Source organism: Nuphar pumila, chromosome 9 (assembly GCF_984573655.1).
Source record: "Nuphar pumila chromosome 9, dmNupPumi1.hap1.1, whole genome shotgun sequence".
In the NCBI taxonomy this organism is placed as follows: domain Eukaryota; kingdom Viridiplantae; phylum Streptophyta; class Magnoliopsida; order Nymphaeales; family Nymphaeaceae; genus Nuphar; species Nuphar pumila.
The window spans coordinates 5,611,921-5,630,596 of NC_143257.1; the positions used below are offsets into that span (position 1 = coordinate 5,611,921).

The window sequence follows — 18,676 nt, forward strand, 5'->3', positions numbered from 1 at the left end:
TTGGGCCTTCAATTTCTTGATCCTATGCAAGTTGGGGTTAGGCAGACCCCTAACAGAACTATACATGTATACCATTGGGTTTTGAACCTGCAACGTCCCAACAGAAGGTGACGTGCACTAACTGCTCCTACCACACAACCCCCCCCCCCCCCCCCCTCCCTTGGTTGGAGTAACTTCTTTTCATAGTAGGCACGAAGATACATTTACCACTCCATACATGGCTCGAGTTCAACACGCATGTTTGAAGATTTTTTTCAAAAATATGATGCAGCGCACAAATTTTTTTAATATTTTAATTAATAAAGATTACTTTTTTATGTTTTAACATAAAATATATTTTTTACTGACATTATTAAAAATAATAAAATAATATTTATGTGTCATGATCGTGTCAACATGTCATTGCGTGTCAGACTCGTGTCAGCCATTACATGCCCCCATAAATGGCACGTCGACATAAATGGTGCGATGGATACCAAATCTGAACCGTATAACTTAAAACGGTATTTAAAACACATTCACATATATATATAAAAGAAAAATCTGAAAATTTTGTTTTAGCACTTTCCATTTAAGAATATTTCATTTATCACGGACCTCTCTCTCTCTCTCTCTCTCTCTCTCTCTCTCTATATATATATATATATATATATATATATATATATATATATATATATATATATATATATATATATATATATAAAGAGAGAGGGTCACCAGAATATGAGAACTAGAAATATGGTTGTTTCCAACATTTTTTTTTTTTTGCAAATCCAACCATGCCAATGTCTTTGGCACGACGAATTTGCAAGGAATAAACAATTCGATCGTGTATTTTTTTATGAAAAGATATAATTTTTGAATGGTTGAATATTTTAAAGATTATGAACCATTGATTTTAAAGCCTTAAAAAAATATCATTTATGCATCAAAATAGTATGATTTAAGAGCAGATTCTTATAAAACCAATCATGTAGATCACATCCGCACGATTAGATTCAAGAGAAAAGAACAAAAATCCATAAAAAAACATAGTTCATACATTAGTTCTCATATTTTCACTTTTCATATTATAGTGACTATATATATTGTGTGAGGCAAAATTATATCTCAAGCCTGCATGTTACTTGGTTTGGGTTCAGGTCAGGTGAGCATTTTTCATTTTCATACCGGAATATGAAGGTTCAGGTTAGATCAGGTATTGATACAAACCCGATCATTTGACAGCCCTAGACCTAAGTGCATGTAGGTCATGCATATGCATGTCCGATCCAGGTCGAACCTGATGCAGCTTAACATATTTTCACACTGTTTCCTATGTAGAAAAAAACTATGTTCAAGTTAGTTCCACTGGGTTTTCTTCCATATTTGGGTCATCAATTTTTTGTTCCCATACTTGAATATTCAGGTCCGGTTCAAGTCGGATCCGGTATCCAACAAAGACGTGATGCAGAGTGACAGCCCCAACTTAAGTGCATGTAGTTCATGCATCACTTGTCATAAAGTGGGTGTAATCTCCGGTAGGTGGAGTTAGGGGTGGGCAATGGGCCGGGCAGCCCGATAGGCCAAGCCGACCCAGCCGCCATGGGATGGGTTTGGGCTAATGTTTTAGACCTGGCCTGTTATATATGTGGGTCTGGTCTGGGCTGGCCCACGACCTACCTAGTAACTTGGTAACTATTATTATTTATCTAATTTGTTATATTAATTTTATGTAGAAAGATAATTAATTGGGTGCATAAAAAGTTAGAAACTTGGCCACTGATTCGCTTCACATTGGCTCATTGGGCTAATGGGCCAGGCCATGGGCTGATCTTCAAACCCGAGCCTATTAAGAACCAAGCCAAAATTCAGCCTGTTAGTACATCTTCGGGCCGGCCCACACTTAAAGCCCGGTGGGCCGAGCTCTAAACGGGGCCGGGCCAGCTCCTGACAGCCTGATGCCCACCCTTAGGAAGCCTATCAATATGGGATTGGTGATGGGTCCCTTGGAATATCCAAAAAATAAAAAACATTCAACTTAGCTACAGTATGTTTCCTTCCATATTGGGCCAACCAAACCGTGACCCAGATCCATACTATGAGACCCGAACAAGAGGTGACTCAGAGCAGGTACACCATTAAATAACCAAAAGGAGACCTGTTAAGAACATGATGGTCATCAATATGCCATGCTCAATAAAAACTCCCACCCATTCTGCTGAAACAGGGCCTGAATTAAATTAAATGAACTACTTCACTGAATAATACTTATTACACCATACTCATATTGCTCAGTCAACAACATGGGCTGAATCCAGCATAAGGTTGTCAACGGGTTGGATCTGTATCGAGTATCCAATTCAACCCGAACCTGAACACCAGGGTATTCGAGTCAATCGGTATCCAACCCAAGCAACATGTAGGTCGGGTTTCGGTTGTGATTTTTATAGGATATCCGACCTCACCGACCCAGCTTGAACTAGGTATTTTATATATACTATTGGTGAACATAAGCTATTTAAATTTTACGGATCTAGGTTTGGGATTTTATTCTCTTGGTCCAACAGAACCTGCACCAAACTCGAATCTAGCAGGTAGTTATTTGGGCGGGGTTGAGTACACCTTGATGGGTCCGATACCCGAGTCATCGATGGCTCTAATCCAGATCCATTTCTCAGCAAGACTACTCGTGTTGAGTGTTAATTATTGTCATGCTGAAATAAGCGTAATATCATCTGTTGTCATTAGTTTGGTGGGTATGATTGCCTAACAAGGAACAAAGTTGTTGATCAAAATTAAACCAACAAATTTAAAGAGCAAATTGAAAACCCTAATGCTCAATTTAGTTCTTAGGGAAAAATAAGTTGAAAGAGAAAAAGTTTTCCCAAAATGTTTAGTCCCACGTACCTTTTCCGGTACATAGGAAAACAATTGCCCAAAAAACTAGCCAGGTTCGGCCCTTGTTTGGAAGAAAGCCAAGCTTGGCTCAGTTTGCCTACCGAGTCGGCTCAGCCAACCGAACCCGACCCCCCTCCCTTGGCCTGCCTTGACAGGCACAACCGAGCTGAGCTCAGGTAACACTGAGCCTAGATCGGTTCTCACTTGGATCGAGCGCAGCTCAGTTTACTTAAACCGAGCTCGACTTTGTCAAGGTAGCCTTGGGATGCCTCTTTCTTGGCTCAGCCGAACTCAGGTCAGCCCCTTTATGAGACACCAAGCCCGTCTCGGTCACAGCTTTTCAAAATGAAGCTCCCGGCTTGACTAGGTTCTTTTTTGAGTCATTAGCTTTGGGCTTAGCTCAAGCTCAACTGAAACCGACTCGGTTAAGCCCTAGCCAAGTCCCTTACCAGATTTGCCTTCATTTTTTTTTAAACCAAGCCAACTCGGTTCTTTTCAAAACCAAGCTGACTCAAGTTTAGTCTCGACAGACCAGCTTGGTCTAGACTGCACAAACTGGGTTCGGGTTTGACTCGGCAATGCCATAGTCGCTTCTTTTCACCAGAGATAGTTTATAACCTTATTCATTGTGCAGTTCGATAAAAACCTTTTGAGTGCATCACATTGGTGCAACTGATGGGATTTCGTTCATTTGACACTTTTTACGAGGCATGAGCAAGCTTACACATATGCTCAAAATCATCGAACATTCAAACTATGTCTGAGATAGAAAAAATGCATACGATAACGACTCTAATATATGTATTTATATTTATGTCAAATATATATATATATATATATATATATATATATAAGGTGCACGGTTTGGCGGACCTTTGCTTTATTTACGATGGCCTTTTGGCAAATGATGCTTTCATATACATGTAAATATATATGTATATATCTATACAGAGTGCGCAATTTTATGTACTCTTATTATATTTATATTATGTGAGTATTTATTTAAGATACACAATTTCACATGCCTTCGCTTTATTTACAATGGTCTTTTGGTGAATGATGCTTTCATATACGTATAAATATATATATGTATATATCTATACAGAGTGTGCAGTTTTGCATACCATTTCTCTATTTACATTACGCGAGCATTTATTTAAGGTACGTTGTTTCACATACCTTCGCTTTATTTATAATGACCTTTTTGGCAGATGATGCTTTTATATACGTATAAATGTATATGTATACATCTATACAAAGCATAATTTTGCATATTTTTACTCTATTTACATTATGCGAACATTTATTTAGAGTACACAATTTTGCATATTTATATTTTAATCAATTTTCAAAAGGCTTACATGTGAGACTTTAAGTTTGCATGCCCCTGACACTTGTACAAATCAAACAAGAGATTTGTGTTCACTCTCTTGCGAGACTTCAAGTCTGCATATCCCGAGATTTCACAAAATAAAACAAATGTTTTCATGTCCATATGCATTGGACACTCGCTGAGTGAGTGAAGTGTCCTTTGAGACACCAAAAGTTCAAAAGGGGTAAGACTATCACAATTCAGTCACTGAAAGTTCAAAAGGGGTAAGATTGTCATAATTAAGACATTTACAACTGAATCTACCATGTGGACAGGTAAACACGAGACCTTATCTATGTAGACTTGGTTGTACTTACATCAAGTACTTCTGGTCGCATTTTGGGGATGACCTGGGTATGCCCCTGACTTGAGGTTCAAAAAATTGTGAACTTTTAGATTGTTCGGTTGGTCTTCTTTTTGAGAAACTAGTTTAATTCTCATTATTGTGGTACTATCTTTAATACTCTGAATTTTCAAAACAATACTTTGTTCAAATTTTATGGATTATTATTATTATTATTATTTTCTTTGCAATGGAATTTAAAAAATACTTTAGCAACGAAAGCAGATGATAGTTAGTCTTCAATTTTAAAAGATGTCAGGTGGGTCATAGGTATGTATCCAATCACTCATTGTCCACCAAAATATTTTATTTAAGTAAATCAAAATGAGTTATTTATTACAAACAGTACTGCTTAGTAAAACAGTACTAGATAAACTGGATTTGTAAGCAAAATGTCTAACAAAGCCTAGAGAAACTCTAGATCTTGATGTTGCCCTACTCTACATCGCACACCACAGGTTCAATATCTTTATTCCTCATAAAACGGGGTTAAAACCATTCTTGGTCTAGTAGAAAAGTATTTTAATTCTAATAAATATAATATGTTTATGACATAAAATGTCACTCCAGAGCCGTATATGAAAACATCGTAACTCAAATCTCCACGACTTAGCGTATAGGTATCCTATGGACCGAAGCAGGAGCCCCTCGAGCTTAGCTTAGTTATGTAGATATAATTTGGGCCATTCACCCGATTGGTCCAACAATGTACCGATATCAGTACCTTACATAAGGTAATGCATGAGTAGTACTAACATGCATTCATTCATTTATTCGTTAGTGTACTTATAACTAATGCATTGTCTTGATAATTATAAGTTCACCCCCTATTACACAAGAGAACCTATGACATCAAACGAAGCCATCTAGGTGTTTCTTATGCTATATATTTTTGTGCCTAGACGCTTGAGTGACCTTGTCTGTAGCGAGGCAAAAGATTTTTGTCGAGAGACTCCCACTAGGTCGGTTCAGATGTATCATATTACTGCAATAGTGGGGTCAATTGTGAGGTCTTAAAGATAATCTGACCTCCTAATCTTTGACTGACGAGGAGACCGTATGAACTCTTTGGTTTATAAGATAAAGTATGTCACTCGAGGTGGTACCATCATCGTCTTCCTCGATGAGTGTAAGACCTGAACAGGTTCGATGATATAATCTTTATTATTAGAACGTTGAGCGCCACGTAGGCAACTAGTGTATTATGCACAAAGAAAATATGAACTCAACCTCAACCAGTTTTCTGAAGCACGGGCCAGTTCCCGTGTAAAAAAAGATTATTGTTATATTTGTTTATATACATGCAGACATCGCTCTTTGGCGCCTACGACCTTCATGAGCATTTTACCCCATTGCAGTTGGATAACCAACTTTGGCACAATAACGCTTATGGGTATTATTTTTATAATAGTAGCCTATAGAGGCATGTATAATCAAGTATCACTTTTGATCGACTGCTCGAGCATATTTAACCACAACGAACACCGACCTAACAAGGTGCAATAGCTACTCTGGTGTAGTGGCTCTTACGAGTATAATGTCTTTGAAGGCAAAAATAGAACAAGCCATCATGGCAGGGTTCCAACAATGGTGACATCATCATTCCATCCATACTAGCTTAGGTTAGTATTTTGCTTGAATTTTTGGTAGTATTTCTCTTGTTTAACTAAAAAAATGCTACTTTTATTTTTTTATGGACATGCACCATTGTGCGTACATTACATCTCTCATGTATTATCAGAAACCTATGCCTTAGTGAGGCATTACACTGATGACTTACATGTTTACGTAAATACGTTTCTACACAAATATGAAACATTTTTAATAGGGTTTTCTTCGCTAAACAATGTTTTGAACGCAATAAGGTTTTTGAATCACTTTGAGCGATAGAGACGAGTCACTATTTGTATGCTCATTACAGTAGAGTTATATTTATTAAAAACAAGAGTATGTATACATAACATCGTGATGACAAAGTAAATAACATAAAACAAGACTATGACCCTATGACACATAATTCACCATAGATATTGATAAGTAGTTGTAAGGATACGCGCATGAACACTAAAGCAAGCATGTGGTGGCATAGAGGGTGTGAACCAATGACTATGACCCAATATCATTTTAGAAGTGTGTATGGTAACAAAAATTCTACCATACACGACAGTTATTTCAACTAATATAACTTCAAATATGGAACAACATGCAAACCTACAAAAAAATCGGTAAAGGTAATTTAGCACAAGTGTAGAGGCGCTCTTAGGTCATGGTTGACATGTCCTTACATTTGATACGATCACAATCAAGATCATCTTGTGTAGAACTCGTCGGCGCAAAGAAACACAAAAAAATCTAGATAAAGTAAAAATCTAGAAAGAAGACTCTTTTCTAGAGAGAGAATCATTTTCTAGAGAAAGAGAGAAAAATTGCATAGAAAGGAGAGAATTGAGAGAAAGCTAGAGAAAGAGAGAGAGATGGAGGGTGTGGCGATTTTTTAAAAAGGGAGAAGGGGTCCTATTTATAGAGGTTGGGTGTGGGCCCCGCCCCAAGGGATAAGTATGTTATTATTCCTTATTTCTCTGTATCCTTTTCGGATAAGGACATGTATGTCTCTTGTGGGGCCCACCTACATATTTTTATGAGATATTCAAGTACGACCCATAAGATATTTTTGTGAGATACTTATGTAGGCCCCACAAGATATTTTTGCGAGATATTTATGTAGGGCCCACACATTTTTGAGGTTTCACCAATATTTTTTGTGAAAAAAGTGAGTACACCATTCTCTTTGCCTCGACGAGACAAAACAAATTTTCTCTGCAAAATTCTCTCATTTTGCCAAATGAACGCAATATGGTTCTCTGAACGTTTTGAGGATATATCCCTGAGGATATATATGTCCTAAGTATAATTGGCTCTACAGAATCCTTTTTGTTTCATATTCCAAGTCAATATAATAAAATTATGTAAAAATGCCTTATATTGTTATTCAGAAGTTTACTGAAAAATTATAAATGTTACACTATCATACATGCACGATATGCTCATACACTGATGAATGATTTAAGGTTTATGACAAACCTCGATATGCGTTAGTGCACAATATTATAAGATAATCCCGTACAAATGCACAGATCATCTTCACATACAAGTTGTTCAATTTGGTTTAAAAGATCAGAGTATGGTGAATATGTTATTAGATAAAAGAAGACTCGATACTCTGACTCAACCTTCAGTTCTATCAAGAGATAGTATAAGAGATACAACCTTTGATGGACAAAGTTGTTAACAATTACGCTCTGCGAGTGACAATGGCTTGATGTCTCTAGTAATCAGAGTAAGGAACAATGCTACCAATTTTTATCTTAGGTAGTAGATCTTATAACTTCTACAAAAGTTATGATGCATGTCTTATTTATTATTGTCTCTGAAAAATTCTCTCCTAGTGTCAGAATTTGTCTTTTTTGGATTAGACTAAGCTAGTTATTGGTGTTATCAATTTACATAGAATAATAAACCCTCGAATGGTCTCAGTTGTTTCTACTATTTTATCCTGTGAGTACCCATAAATAGATAATCATTGAAACAAAGCTATGATGTTCATTATGTTTCTTTAAGCTAGAAATGATACACCGCTTATACCAATTTGCAGTTCGTTCAATTATGTATGATTCAACATTTTTGAAATATGATAATGCAGATATTAGTCTTGTTCTCTTGTCTGATATCATTGCACTTACCAGGTTTTCATGAGTCTGACTCGTTTTATGGGATATATATAACGATTAGACGGATGTTGCAAACGATGACGTGATGATATCAAGAAATTTTCTTCTCTGTTGTTCGCTCCTTAACACTTCTTGACATTTTGTATAAGGACTTTTGTATAATACTATTTCTATATAAAACCTTGTTTTAAATCTTCATAGTTTTAATGGATGTATGAAAATGCGAACCCCAATCCAAGACATTTAGGGACCTAATTCGTTGTTAAAAATTTCACTTGTAACTTGTCTAGGGTTCATCCACTTGTTCTTTTCAAACTATTATTTTCGTTGAACTATTATTTGTATTCTGAAAAAGGATTTACTGTTAAAATTTCAAAAATTTCCCTAAATTTTAGGAGTTAAGAATTCTAGGGCGTTACATGAAGAGTCAGATATATCAAAAGTTTTTTTTGCTAGGGAGTTCTTTACCCACATGGGTAGCAAACATTAATCCTTTGTATGCACCGATGTTTTGCTCCATATTATCCTAAAAAATGTTTTTTTTTTCAAAATATCACATTTTAGAAAAGATATGCTTTGTCAATTGATGATACATGGAAGCTACCCACGTACCTCAACCAAGATGATACGAAGGACATGATGCTATGTCAAAATGATGGATTGAGGACCAAATGGGGGGAAATCATTGTTGTCAATATAAATGTGAATAGGCCTGAATCGTATCACATCAGCCAAGTTGATAAAAGCGAGCTGATTCGGCTTATTTTTAAGTAATTTTTAAAATAGTTTAAAGTAGTTTTTACTATTATATTAATATTTTCTGCTTAAAATTTGATTGATTCAGCTGGATTCGGTTCAGTATCAAAATGGGCCGATTCACTGAAGTTCGAATGGTGGGGATTTTAATAATGGGATGAAAGGTACACAAAGGTTGGTAGGGCACTACCCCCAACCAGATTCATAACTCCCTCTGCTTATTTATTTGCCTTTGTTATTGCAACTCTGGAAATTGGCCCATAAGTGTTTGTAGAGTGTGGATATTGAAAACCATCTCTCTCTCTCTCTCAGTATATATACTGAATGCCATTCCTCTTCTTTCATTAGATCCATTCTCTCTCTGCTCTCTCTTTGGTCTCATTCTCTCTCAGCATTTCTTGCTGTATCTGTGAAGATGAGGGTGAGTGTGGTGTCTAGAAGTGGTAGAGAAATCACTAAGGGTGGAGTCGAGCTCTTGAAATCGGTAATTCTCTGTGTGATTTGGGTCTGTTTCTAGCTTGTTGGATTTGCCTCTCTCTCTCTCTCTAAGACTTTGGGTACCTTTCTAACTTGTTGGATTTGCTTCTCTCTCTGGGCACCTTTCTAACTTGTTGGATTTGCCTCTCTCTCTGATTTTGGGTACCTTTCTAACTTGTTCGATTTGCCTTTGTTTTTTATGTCTAGGCAACGGTTGATGATCTAAAGGCTGCAATTCATCACCGGAGTGAGTTCAGGATTTCTCTTTGTTTTCTTTGGCTTTGCTTCCGTTTTTCGGTTCTGCAGTTGGCGTGAATTGCGATCTGACCTTTATATGACCCAAATGCTATTTTACAGTGGTTGTTTTAACGGTGGTGGTTGTGGTGGAGATGATTGTGAATCGGGTCATGTTCTGGATTTTGTAACCATAGTGTTAAATTGCTGTTGTGATGCTTATTTTACTGTAGTTCTAGTTTGTAGCTGAGAGGCTACTTAGCCTTTGATTGCTGTTTGACTATGGAAGTCTGAGTGGATCACAGAGATTTTGTTACTATGAAAGGTTGAGTGGACCAGAGAGTTTTTTCTTTTCCTTTTTTTGACAAGGATTGATTGGATCACAGAGGTGGTGTATTCTAGAACACGGGAGTCTTTGTGTGTTCTGTCGACTGAAGTGTGCGTTTGCTTTCTTTGTGATCTCATCTCTTTACAAGCAAATTATTATTTTTTGCGAAATATTTGAATGTTTGTGTGTGTGCACGCCATGCATGCATGCTTTATGTCATTACATCTCTGTGTTACTTTGTTTGTTATGGCCTTTTCAAGTAAACAGAGTCTTTGATTCTAGTTCTGTAAGGAGGTTTGGTTTTTATATTTTTATTACATTATACTGATCTCATGGATTAATTGTACATGCATTTACAAAATTCATATTCTCTATCCCTTTATTTTTGACAATGTAGAGCGTTAACTGGGGGAAGGAATTCTGGATCAGTAAGCTTTTCTTCTTTCTTTGGCTAGGAAAAGGACAAGAAGCCAAATGAAACAATTCATCATGGTTTTCTTTGTGGTGGCCAAAACTTTTTATTTGAACATCTTCTTTTCTTTTTCTATATTTTCATATATAGGGAACATCCAGAGGAATTTGAAGCGTGGTAAAATAGTCAACAAGATAAGGAAAATTGAAGGAAATTAAGAAAGGGAAAGAATACAAAAAGGAAAAAAAAACTCATTATCTTCTCTTGAAAGCTAAAATTCAGGGAGGTACGGAGCATGGTTGCCAGTTGAGGAAGCGAGAGCGGGAAGCGATACAGGAAGCAAGAGCAGGAAGCAAGGCACTTTCAAAATTTTAGGAAGCGAGAAGCGTGGGACTACTTAGGAGCGAATCGGGAATTGTCTCGGAAGCGACCTAGGAAGCAAACTGGAAACGACCTAGGAAGCGAGGGGGAAGCAAAAAAATAAATAAAAATAAATAAATAAATAATACAAAAAAATGAAAAAAATTGGGGAAGCACGGGGGAAGCATGATGGGAAGCGCGCTTCCCCGTGCGTTTCGAAAGCGTGACGTTTCACGCTTCTGAAGTGCGCTTCCCCACTTACCTAGGCACTTCCGGCACTAGGTGCTGAGCACCCAGGCCACTTCCGGCTAACTTCATTTGGGTTCAGGTCTGAACAAAAGGTTCAGACCTGAGTGCATTGCCAACCTTGGTTTTCCACTTGATAGAAGCCGGGTGCCAGCCGTGTGATGCTAGGCACCCAGGCCATGTGTGGCCGACCCTTGTGGGTCTAGGTCTGAACCAAAATGTTCAGACCTGTGTATGTGTGTCAGCAGTCGGGTCCTATGGACCAGACTCCCCTGACCGAGCCCCTTAGTACCCAGATCCGTAGTATTAACCGACTGCCCCTTTTTGGCAGCTTGTTTCAGCCCCAACCTACCACTTCCGCGGTCTGGTTCAAACCGTGAATCGGACCAGATTCGCATGGTGAACTTAGTAGTCTGGTCCGGAGGACCAGACCCGCATAAGCATATAGGCCTTGTGGCAGCAGGTCCGCGACCCCTTTGCCAGCACCCTTGCAGCCCCGTAACCCCATCTAAACGGCTGTCAGTAATAATGAAACGGAGGCTATTTTTTCTTTCAAGACTTTATATTTTCTATGACAGCATACCTTCTAGTTGTCAAAAGTTCTCACTTTGCTTCTTTTGGTGATTCAATATTTTCCAGCATAGCGATCAATTGCATTTTTGTTTTATAGACCTATTCTATGTCTAATTTATTTTAGAGCATTATATAATTAAATGGTTCTTTGTACATGTATCAAGGATATTAGAGGAACTTCAACATTTCATCTTGATACACTTTTGTCATTAATGTATGGATGGGGGTGGTTCATTCTTTTTTATTCTATTCATCACTGCGAAGCTAACTTCTACAATTGGAGAAATTTGTTGGTACTGATGGAAATCTGAGATCCTACATTCATTTTCATGTTGTGCCAAGAGCCATTTATTCATGAAAACTAAAGGTAAAACTTTCTACAAAAAAGATCAAAATTCAAAGTTTTTTTCTGTTGGTCAACCAAAAGGATGAAGAAAAATCCTTGATATGACCGCAAAGGAACATTTAATGATTTTGAAAAGCCAAAAACGAATTGATGTTGATCATAGCTATGACGCATTTTTTTTAAGATAATTTTCTAGCAATAAGGTAGTGGAAATATCCGGAGCGATAAAGGATCCACTCAATTTCCTCAAAAGGGCAAACATAATTAACTATTTGCAAGAGGGATCTCTCAATCATCGTCAAGTTGAAGACTAATGGATGAGTTAGACCCCTGAGGACAAAGAAGACTCGGATCATCTCCAAGTTGAAGGAGCATGTGACGTATCCTTCCAGGGAAAAGTTCAGATCATCGCCAAGTTGAAGGCTAATGCGATGAACCTCCCGACAAACCCTAAAAGATATTTGATCTTTGATTATCATCAAAAGATTTTCAATCAAAGAGACACTATCATTAAATTTAATCCTTGAGGACAAAGAAGGCTTTGATCATCTCCGAGTTGAAGGAGAATGTGACGTGCTCTTCTAGGGAAGCTTTGAAATATCTCCAAGTTGAAGGTCGATAAGCCAAACCTCCCGCCAAACCTCAAGAGAACTCAATTTCTATGTCTCAAAAAGAGTGCAAAAAGATCATCATGGGAAAACCTCATATATCAAACTACCGAAATTGCTATGAATCATCTTTACTTATGCAAAATTCTTTCATCAATGTCTTTTCAGCATTTGCTTTTATAAAACTGAGAATATTTCTTCTCTTTTCATATCAAGAAAATGGATAACTTCCTTGAAGAAGCCCAACAATAACAAAATTCGAATTTGACCATTGATTCTATAGAGTTAACCTCGTTGGAGGAAATACTCTGGGTAAAAGAGGGAATATCTTCTACACATACGTGCACATTTTCAACATTTGAATCAGCTACAGTTTTATCTTATTGGCAATATTTCTTGGCTATCCTGACATGAAATAAAAACTTGATTTCATTTTGATATATCCTGGCGCCTCATTTATCCCTTTTTAGGACTTTATAATCCAGAGTTTTCAAGATCCTTTTTTTCTTTTCGGTCTGAGCACCCAGGCTCTCAGATCTGCACATTTTTCTGCTTTCCCCGTTGTCCCACCATAGATAGTTATTTTCAGGTTCTAGGTCGAGCCTGGTTTTCCGCAAAAGCTCATTTTAGTTTCAGTCATGAGACGCCCCCATTTTCTTTAATCCCTTTTCAAGCTTTAGGGACCCTCATTTTTTCTGCCTTTTGCAACCCCTTTCGGATTCTTTGTATAAAATTCGGAAGTCCCATCATGGTTTCTTCATTCGAGGACTCCATATTTTTCATATCCCGTTCAGGTAAGGGCTAAACCTGAGCCTCATTTCATGAGGTATTTTCGTCCCCGTTCAGGTAAGGGTTAAACCTGAGCCTCATTTCATGAGGTATTTTCGTCCCCGTTCAGGTAAGGGTTAAACCTGAGCCTCATTTTATGACGTATTTTCGTCTCTATTCAGGTAAGGGTTAAACATGAGCCTCATTTCATGAGGTATTTTCGTCCCATCCAGGTTAAGGGTTAAACCTGAATTTTCACCAAGAAACCATTTCAAAAGCTTATTTTCTATCAATCTCCCTTTACCAAGCTTTAGGGAATTTCATTTTCTCACCTATTGCAACCTCACTTTGTGAGGATTACTGTCACAATCAATTCTTTCATACCCAGTCAAACTTTTCTGACTGGGGCATTTTATTTTTGAAATTTGGTGTGTTTTTCTTTGCTACTAAGCTCGACTTTCAACCGGCTTAGCAACAAAGAAGGGCATTTGTAAACACCCCAAATTTTTCAGGTCCGTTTCAGACATCTTCTTTCACATATGCCAAACCCCTGCAGGGCAGTATAGAGTCTTTTCTCAATGGGCGAATTGCTAAATGACAAGTTCTTCTGATGCAGTACGACTTAGAGTATGTTTCTCAAAAGTCGATCATAGGCCAAGCCATAGCTAACCATCTGACAGATTTTCCCTTGACCGAAGAAATCAAAGCAGAAGATGATTTTCCTGATGAGCGCATATACAACATCCAACAATCTCCAGTTTGTAATTTATTTTTCGATGGCTCTAAAAACATGGTTGACATATGGATTGAAATTCTACTGGTCACACCTGAGAAGAAAATGATCCTCTATTCTCTCAAGCTCAGCTTTCAATGCACTCATAACATGACCGAGTATAAAGCCCTAATACAAGGCCTGGAAATTTTGCAAAGTTTCAATGTCAGAAGAGGCCCTCAAAAAATAGAAATGATCCATGACATGGTATCTGTTGTGCGCTCAAACCCTACTTTGATCATATTATTATGACACCTATGTTACAGGGACTTGGCCAACTGGGTGCCACACCCATGTCGATGCGACGCGATGCGGGTGCGGCACCCAGTGCGGTCAACCTAACCCTGGATGTGGTCAACCAGGGCCATTTATGTCTAACTTTTGAACTTTATATATATATATATATATATATATATATATATATATATATATTTCATCACCTGACTGTATGTAATATATTTAGAACATAAAGCACCCATTATATGGTGTTTCCTTGACTGAACCCTTGATATACAAACCACATACTTTATATCTTTCAACTTGTTTTAGCAAGTGAGAGTTGTCGAAGTAAACAAAAAAAATAGGTCACACTGAGGGCATTTGATATGAATAACTAAGGTTTTTTGATGAATTTTGAACAGGAAATAAAAGGGAAAAGGTTAGGATGGATGTAGTATGGGTTAGGCTTGTAGTTTAGGCTATTTTTGGCATGGTTTGGGGAAATTAAGTAGTGAGGAGAGAAGTGGAATAACGTGGGAGAGGGTGGAGAGGGGATGGAGTAAAGTTTATTCTCTAATGAATGGAAGGATCCACTCACAAGAGCCAGCGGTTTTCCCTAATTAGTGGTAGGGAACCACCCAAAGAGAAATCTCTAAAGTAGAAAATCTCTTGCAAGGGTTGTCATTCAAGAATGAGAAAATACAAAAATGTCCTTTATTTATAGCCTTGGGTGAGCCTTCCAACACAAGCTACCACCCCATAGTGGTTCTAAGATCCAAATAAAAGGAAGCAAGCCCTAAATCTCAGGCACAATGGATCACAATACAAGAACCAAACCCAAAATGCAACATAATATTCCAAATAGACCTTATATGAGACATGGACCCTAAAATAAGGATCCAATCTAATTACAACCTGGACCTCCAAGGGGTGTGTATGTAACTGCATTATGAAAAGCTAATATAGTTATATAAAGAAAAAACAAGGAGGAGAAGAATAATGTAGTAAGCAAAGGTAAGAATTACGAATCTACATGACCTCCAAACAATTACCTGGGGAAACATTAGACAGCTAAATCGTTGGAAAGAAAACTTGTGTTGTTGAATGGTTGGACTGGTCAATTATCACAGCAGTTGTTCATTGTTGCCAAGTTTCAAGGAATCCAGTGCTAATATGCATATTAATGTCCATAATGTGGACACCATTCCTTTTTTGCTCATGATGCTCCACTCTCCATAATTAGTGCCTTGGCTCCAAATAGCAATCACCAACTATTGGCTTGCCTTTCTTCGGAATGTAGTAATACATACACGTAGTAAATTGAATAATTATGATACTTTCAAGTTAAATTGAAAAATTATGTTGCAATACAAATAGAGTAATAATTAGTTATTTGTTATTTATGATGCTATTTTGTTGCTACCTAGATTTTCCAAATTTCACCCTCTTAATTTTTTTCCTTTTCAGAATTTTCTAATATTTTCTGGGGAAAACCTAGTTCTTCATTTTAAGTTCCCAAGAGATTGCTATCCTTATATTATGTTGATATGGATATTTGTGATGCTTAATCCGGTACCTGTAATCGAAGTAGTTATTTGTATTTGTTGAATTTCCCAATCCTTGAAGGTCCTTATGTATGATGTAAATAGTGTGCCTTTTGTTATATTTTTCTTTGGAAATTGACGTGTGTGCTTCCATTTTCCATGATAAAAGGATTGGATACTTTAGTACACATTAGATTCTTCTAAAGTTTCTTTGCCTTATATATATACCTATGTTGTTCTACCAGTGTTGGCCCCATCTGCATAGTCATATTTCCAGTTAAATTTTCTTTTTGTTCAAGTGTTGAATACTTCCATTCAAGTGGGATTTTATAGTTTGCCAAAAGTTTTGAGCCTTTTCCATGGGTCTGAAACTTTGGCCTGATTCCGTTCTTTCTTTCAATGCAGTTAAAAAGTACTATCCTTCCAGACAGCGTCTCACACTCCCCCAGAAACCTGGCTCACAGGGGAGGGCCGTTGTCCTTGACTCCAAAAAGAAGGTCTGCGATTACTTTGAGGGTGATGGCGAAAAACTAACCGTGGTCTTTAAGGATTTGGGTCCTCAGGTCTTATACAGTACTCTTTTCTTTTGGGAGTACTTGGGCCCTTTCATCATCTATCCCATTTTCTATTTTACCTCTGTTTATGAGTACTTTGGTTACAAGGGACCGCGTGTAATTCACCCTGTTCAGACCTATGCTATGTACTATTGGTGCTTCCATTACTTCAAGCGTATCATGGAGACATTCTTTGTTCATAGGTTTAGCCATGCAACCTCACCACTCTCTAATGTGTTCAGAAATTGTGCTTACTACTGGACTTTTGGCGCTTACATAGCTTATTATGTAAACCATCCCCTCTATACCCCTGTAAGTGATCAGCAAATGAAGATTGGCTTTGCATTCGGGTTGATCTGCCAGGCCTCAAACTTCTACTGTCATATAATGTTAAGGAACCTTAGGAGCCCTGATGGCAGTGGAGGTTATCAGATCCCAAGAGGGTTTTTATTCAACATTGTGACCTGTGCAAACTACACCACTGAGATCTATCAGTGGGTTGGGTTCAACATTGCTACGCAGACTGTCGCAGGTTACGTATTTCTTGTGGTGGCAGCAATGATCATGACCAACTGGGCTCTTGCAAAACATCGTCGTCTGAAGAAGGCAAGATTGTTACTGACTGTTTATATGTTTGTAGGTTCTCTGTTTCTAGTTTATATCATTGCCATATATCTTCATTTTTTTTATAATCATCATTATATGTTTGCAGATATTTGACGGAAAAGACGGAAGACCAAAATATCCACGACGATGGGTGATCCTTCCACCATTTCTCTGAGTCATTCCTGGCATGGTTTTCTGGTGGCCTTGTTCTTTGAAGTTTGAACGATCATGGAAGAATCTCTTTCCTTTTTTTTTCCTATTGTTAAGGGTAGGTTATTATCTGTTGAAACAATCTTAATTGGTCGCTATTGTTTTATCTCTCAAAAGTGTTTAGCTCAATTGATGGAAAAACTATTCATCAATTTCCATTGTTGCCTTCAACTTATATCCAAACTGTGGGTCGATCTAGGTTTGTAATCCACGAGCCATTAAAAGGAAAAATTCTTTACAAGAAAACATTTTAACTTTATCAATTTATTTCAAAATATTGGTAAAAGGAACTCAACTGATAAAAAAAAGAACATATAAAACTCGATGTACTATTTCTTGAATAACTTTTGGAAAAGAAAACTACTTTATTGTATTGTTTCACTAATCTAAACTTTCCTATTAAACTTATTCCTGAAGTTAGTTGAATCAATCTGAGGTATGATCTTAGCTTCAAGTGTTTCAATGTGATTTCAACTATATCATTTTAGACCTGTCTTGAAATGTGTTGATCTAGAACCTTTTGTTGATTTTGAATTGAGGCCATTTTTTATGAAGTGGCTCCACTACTACTGACCATCCATCGCAACATTTCTCAAGATGGACAATGCACCCATCTTGAACAATGCCAAGATGAATGGTTGTCAGGCAGGTGGCTGCATGCCCACCATGATGCTGCACATAATGTAGTCTTCTGAATTATGTTCAACTATTTCGTAACTTGTGCTAGTCTCAACTCAAGCCTTGACGGGGAAAGTTCTCTCTCTCTCTCTCTCTCTCTCTCTCTCTCTCTCTCTCTCTCTCTCTCTCTCTCTCTCTCTCGTGGTGTGCTCACTGAAAATTTGGCGCAATCCACATTTAAGAATTGCAAATCTGGAATGACCAACTCTGCAATGTGTTAGAATCATTTAGGTTTTCAAATTGCTCATTTGAATGAATGGAAAATACTGTACGCATAAATGATGTGTTTCTCAAAATGTTTTACAATTTTCAATATTCTCTCTACGTCCAAAATCACAAACATCTGATTTTAAAAAGTTCTTTTTAACTTTTGCACATTTCGACTTCAAATATATGTGATTTTTTTCTCAAATATGTGATTATTTTCTACATAAGAGTGTATGTTCTCAGATTTGTATTTCTCTGATCCGATATCGAAAACTTGTGTTTTCATAATTGTTGGAAAACTGAGACATAGGCTTATTTTGAGTCAGAACCGAAAACCTTTTTAGGTTCCTGTTTTTTAGTTTCAAAATTGGAATAGAAGCATGCTTTGCAGACTGAAACAACTGAATAGTCTATCTTTCAGAAGATGTTTCAACTCAAAAAAATGAAAGATTTAA

At 37.3% G+C, this 18,676-nt stretch overlaps 1 protein-coding gene across 1 annotated transcript; it reads left to right on the top strand.

Annotated features, from left to right (window-relative positions):
• Positions 1-9,361: 9,361 nt before the first annotated feature.
• Positions 9,362-17,488, top strand: LOC149828290 (very-long-chain enoyl-CoA reductase-like). The gene is made up of 4 exons (XM_090016804.1): positions 9,362-9,563; positions 9,764-9,803; positions 16,372-17,126; positions 17,233-17,488. The coding sequence occupies exons 1-4, from the start codon at positions 9,495-9,497 to the stop codon at positions 17,299-17,301; spliced, it is 933 nt and encodes a 310-aa protein (XP_089872930.1). The 5' UTR covers positions 9,362-9,494; the 3' UTR covers positions 17,302-17,488.
• The last annotated feature ends 1,188 nt before the right edge of the window (positions 17,489-18,676 follow it).

Coding starts and splice junctions, on each gene's coding strand:
- LOC149828290 (XM_090016804.1), top strand. CDS start 9,495: ATGAGGGTGAGTGTGGTGTCTAGAAGTGGTAGAGAAATCACTAAGGGT. Junction 9,564..9,763: donor GAGTCGAGCTCTTGAAATCG/GTAATTCTCTGT, acceptor TTTTATGTCTAG/GCAACGGTTGATGATCTAAA. Junction 9,804..16,371: donor GGCTGCAATTCATCACCGGA/GTGAGTTCAGGA, acceptor CTTTCAATGCAG/TTAAAAAGTACTATCCTTCC.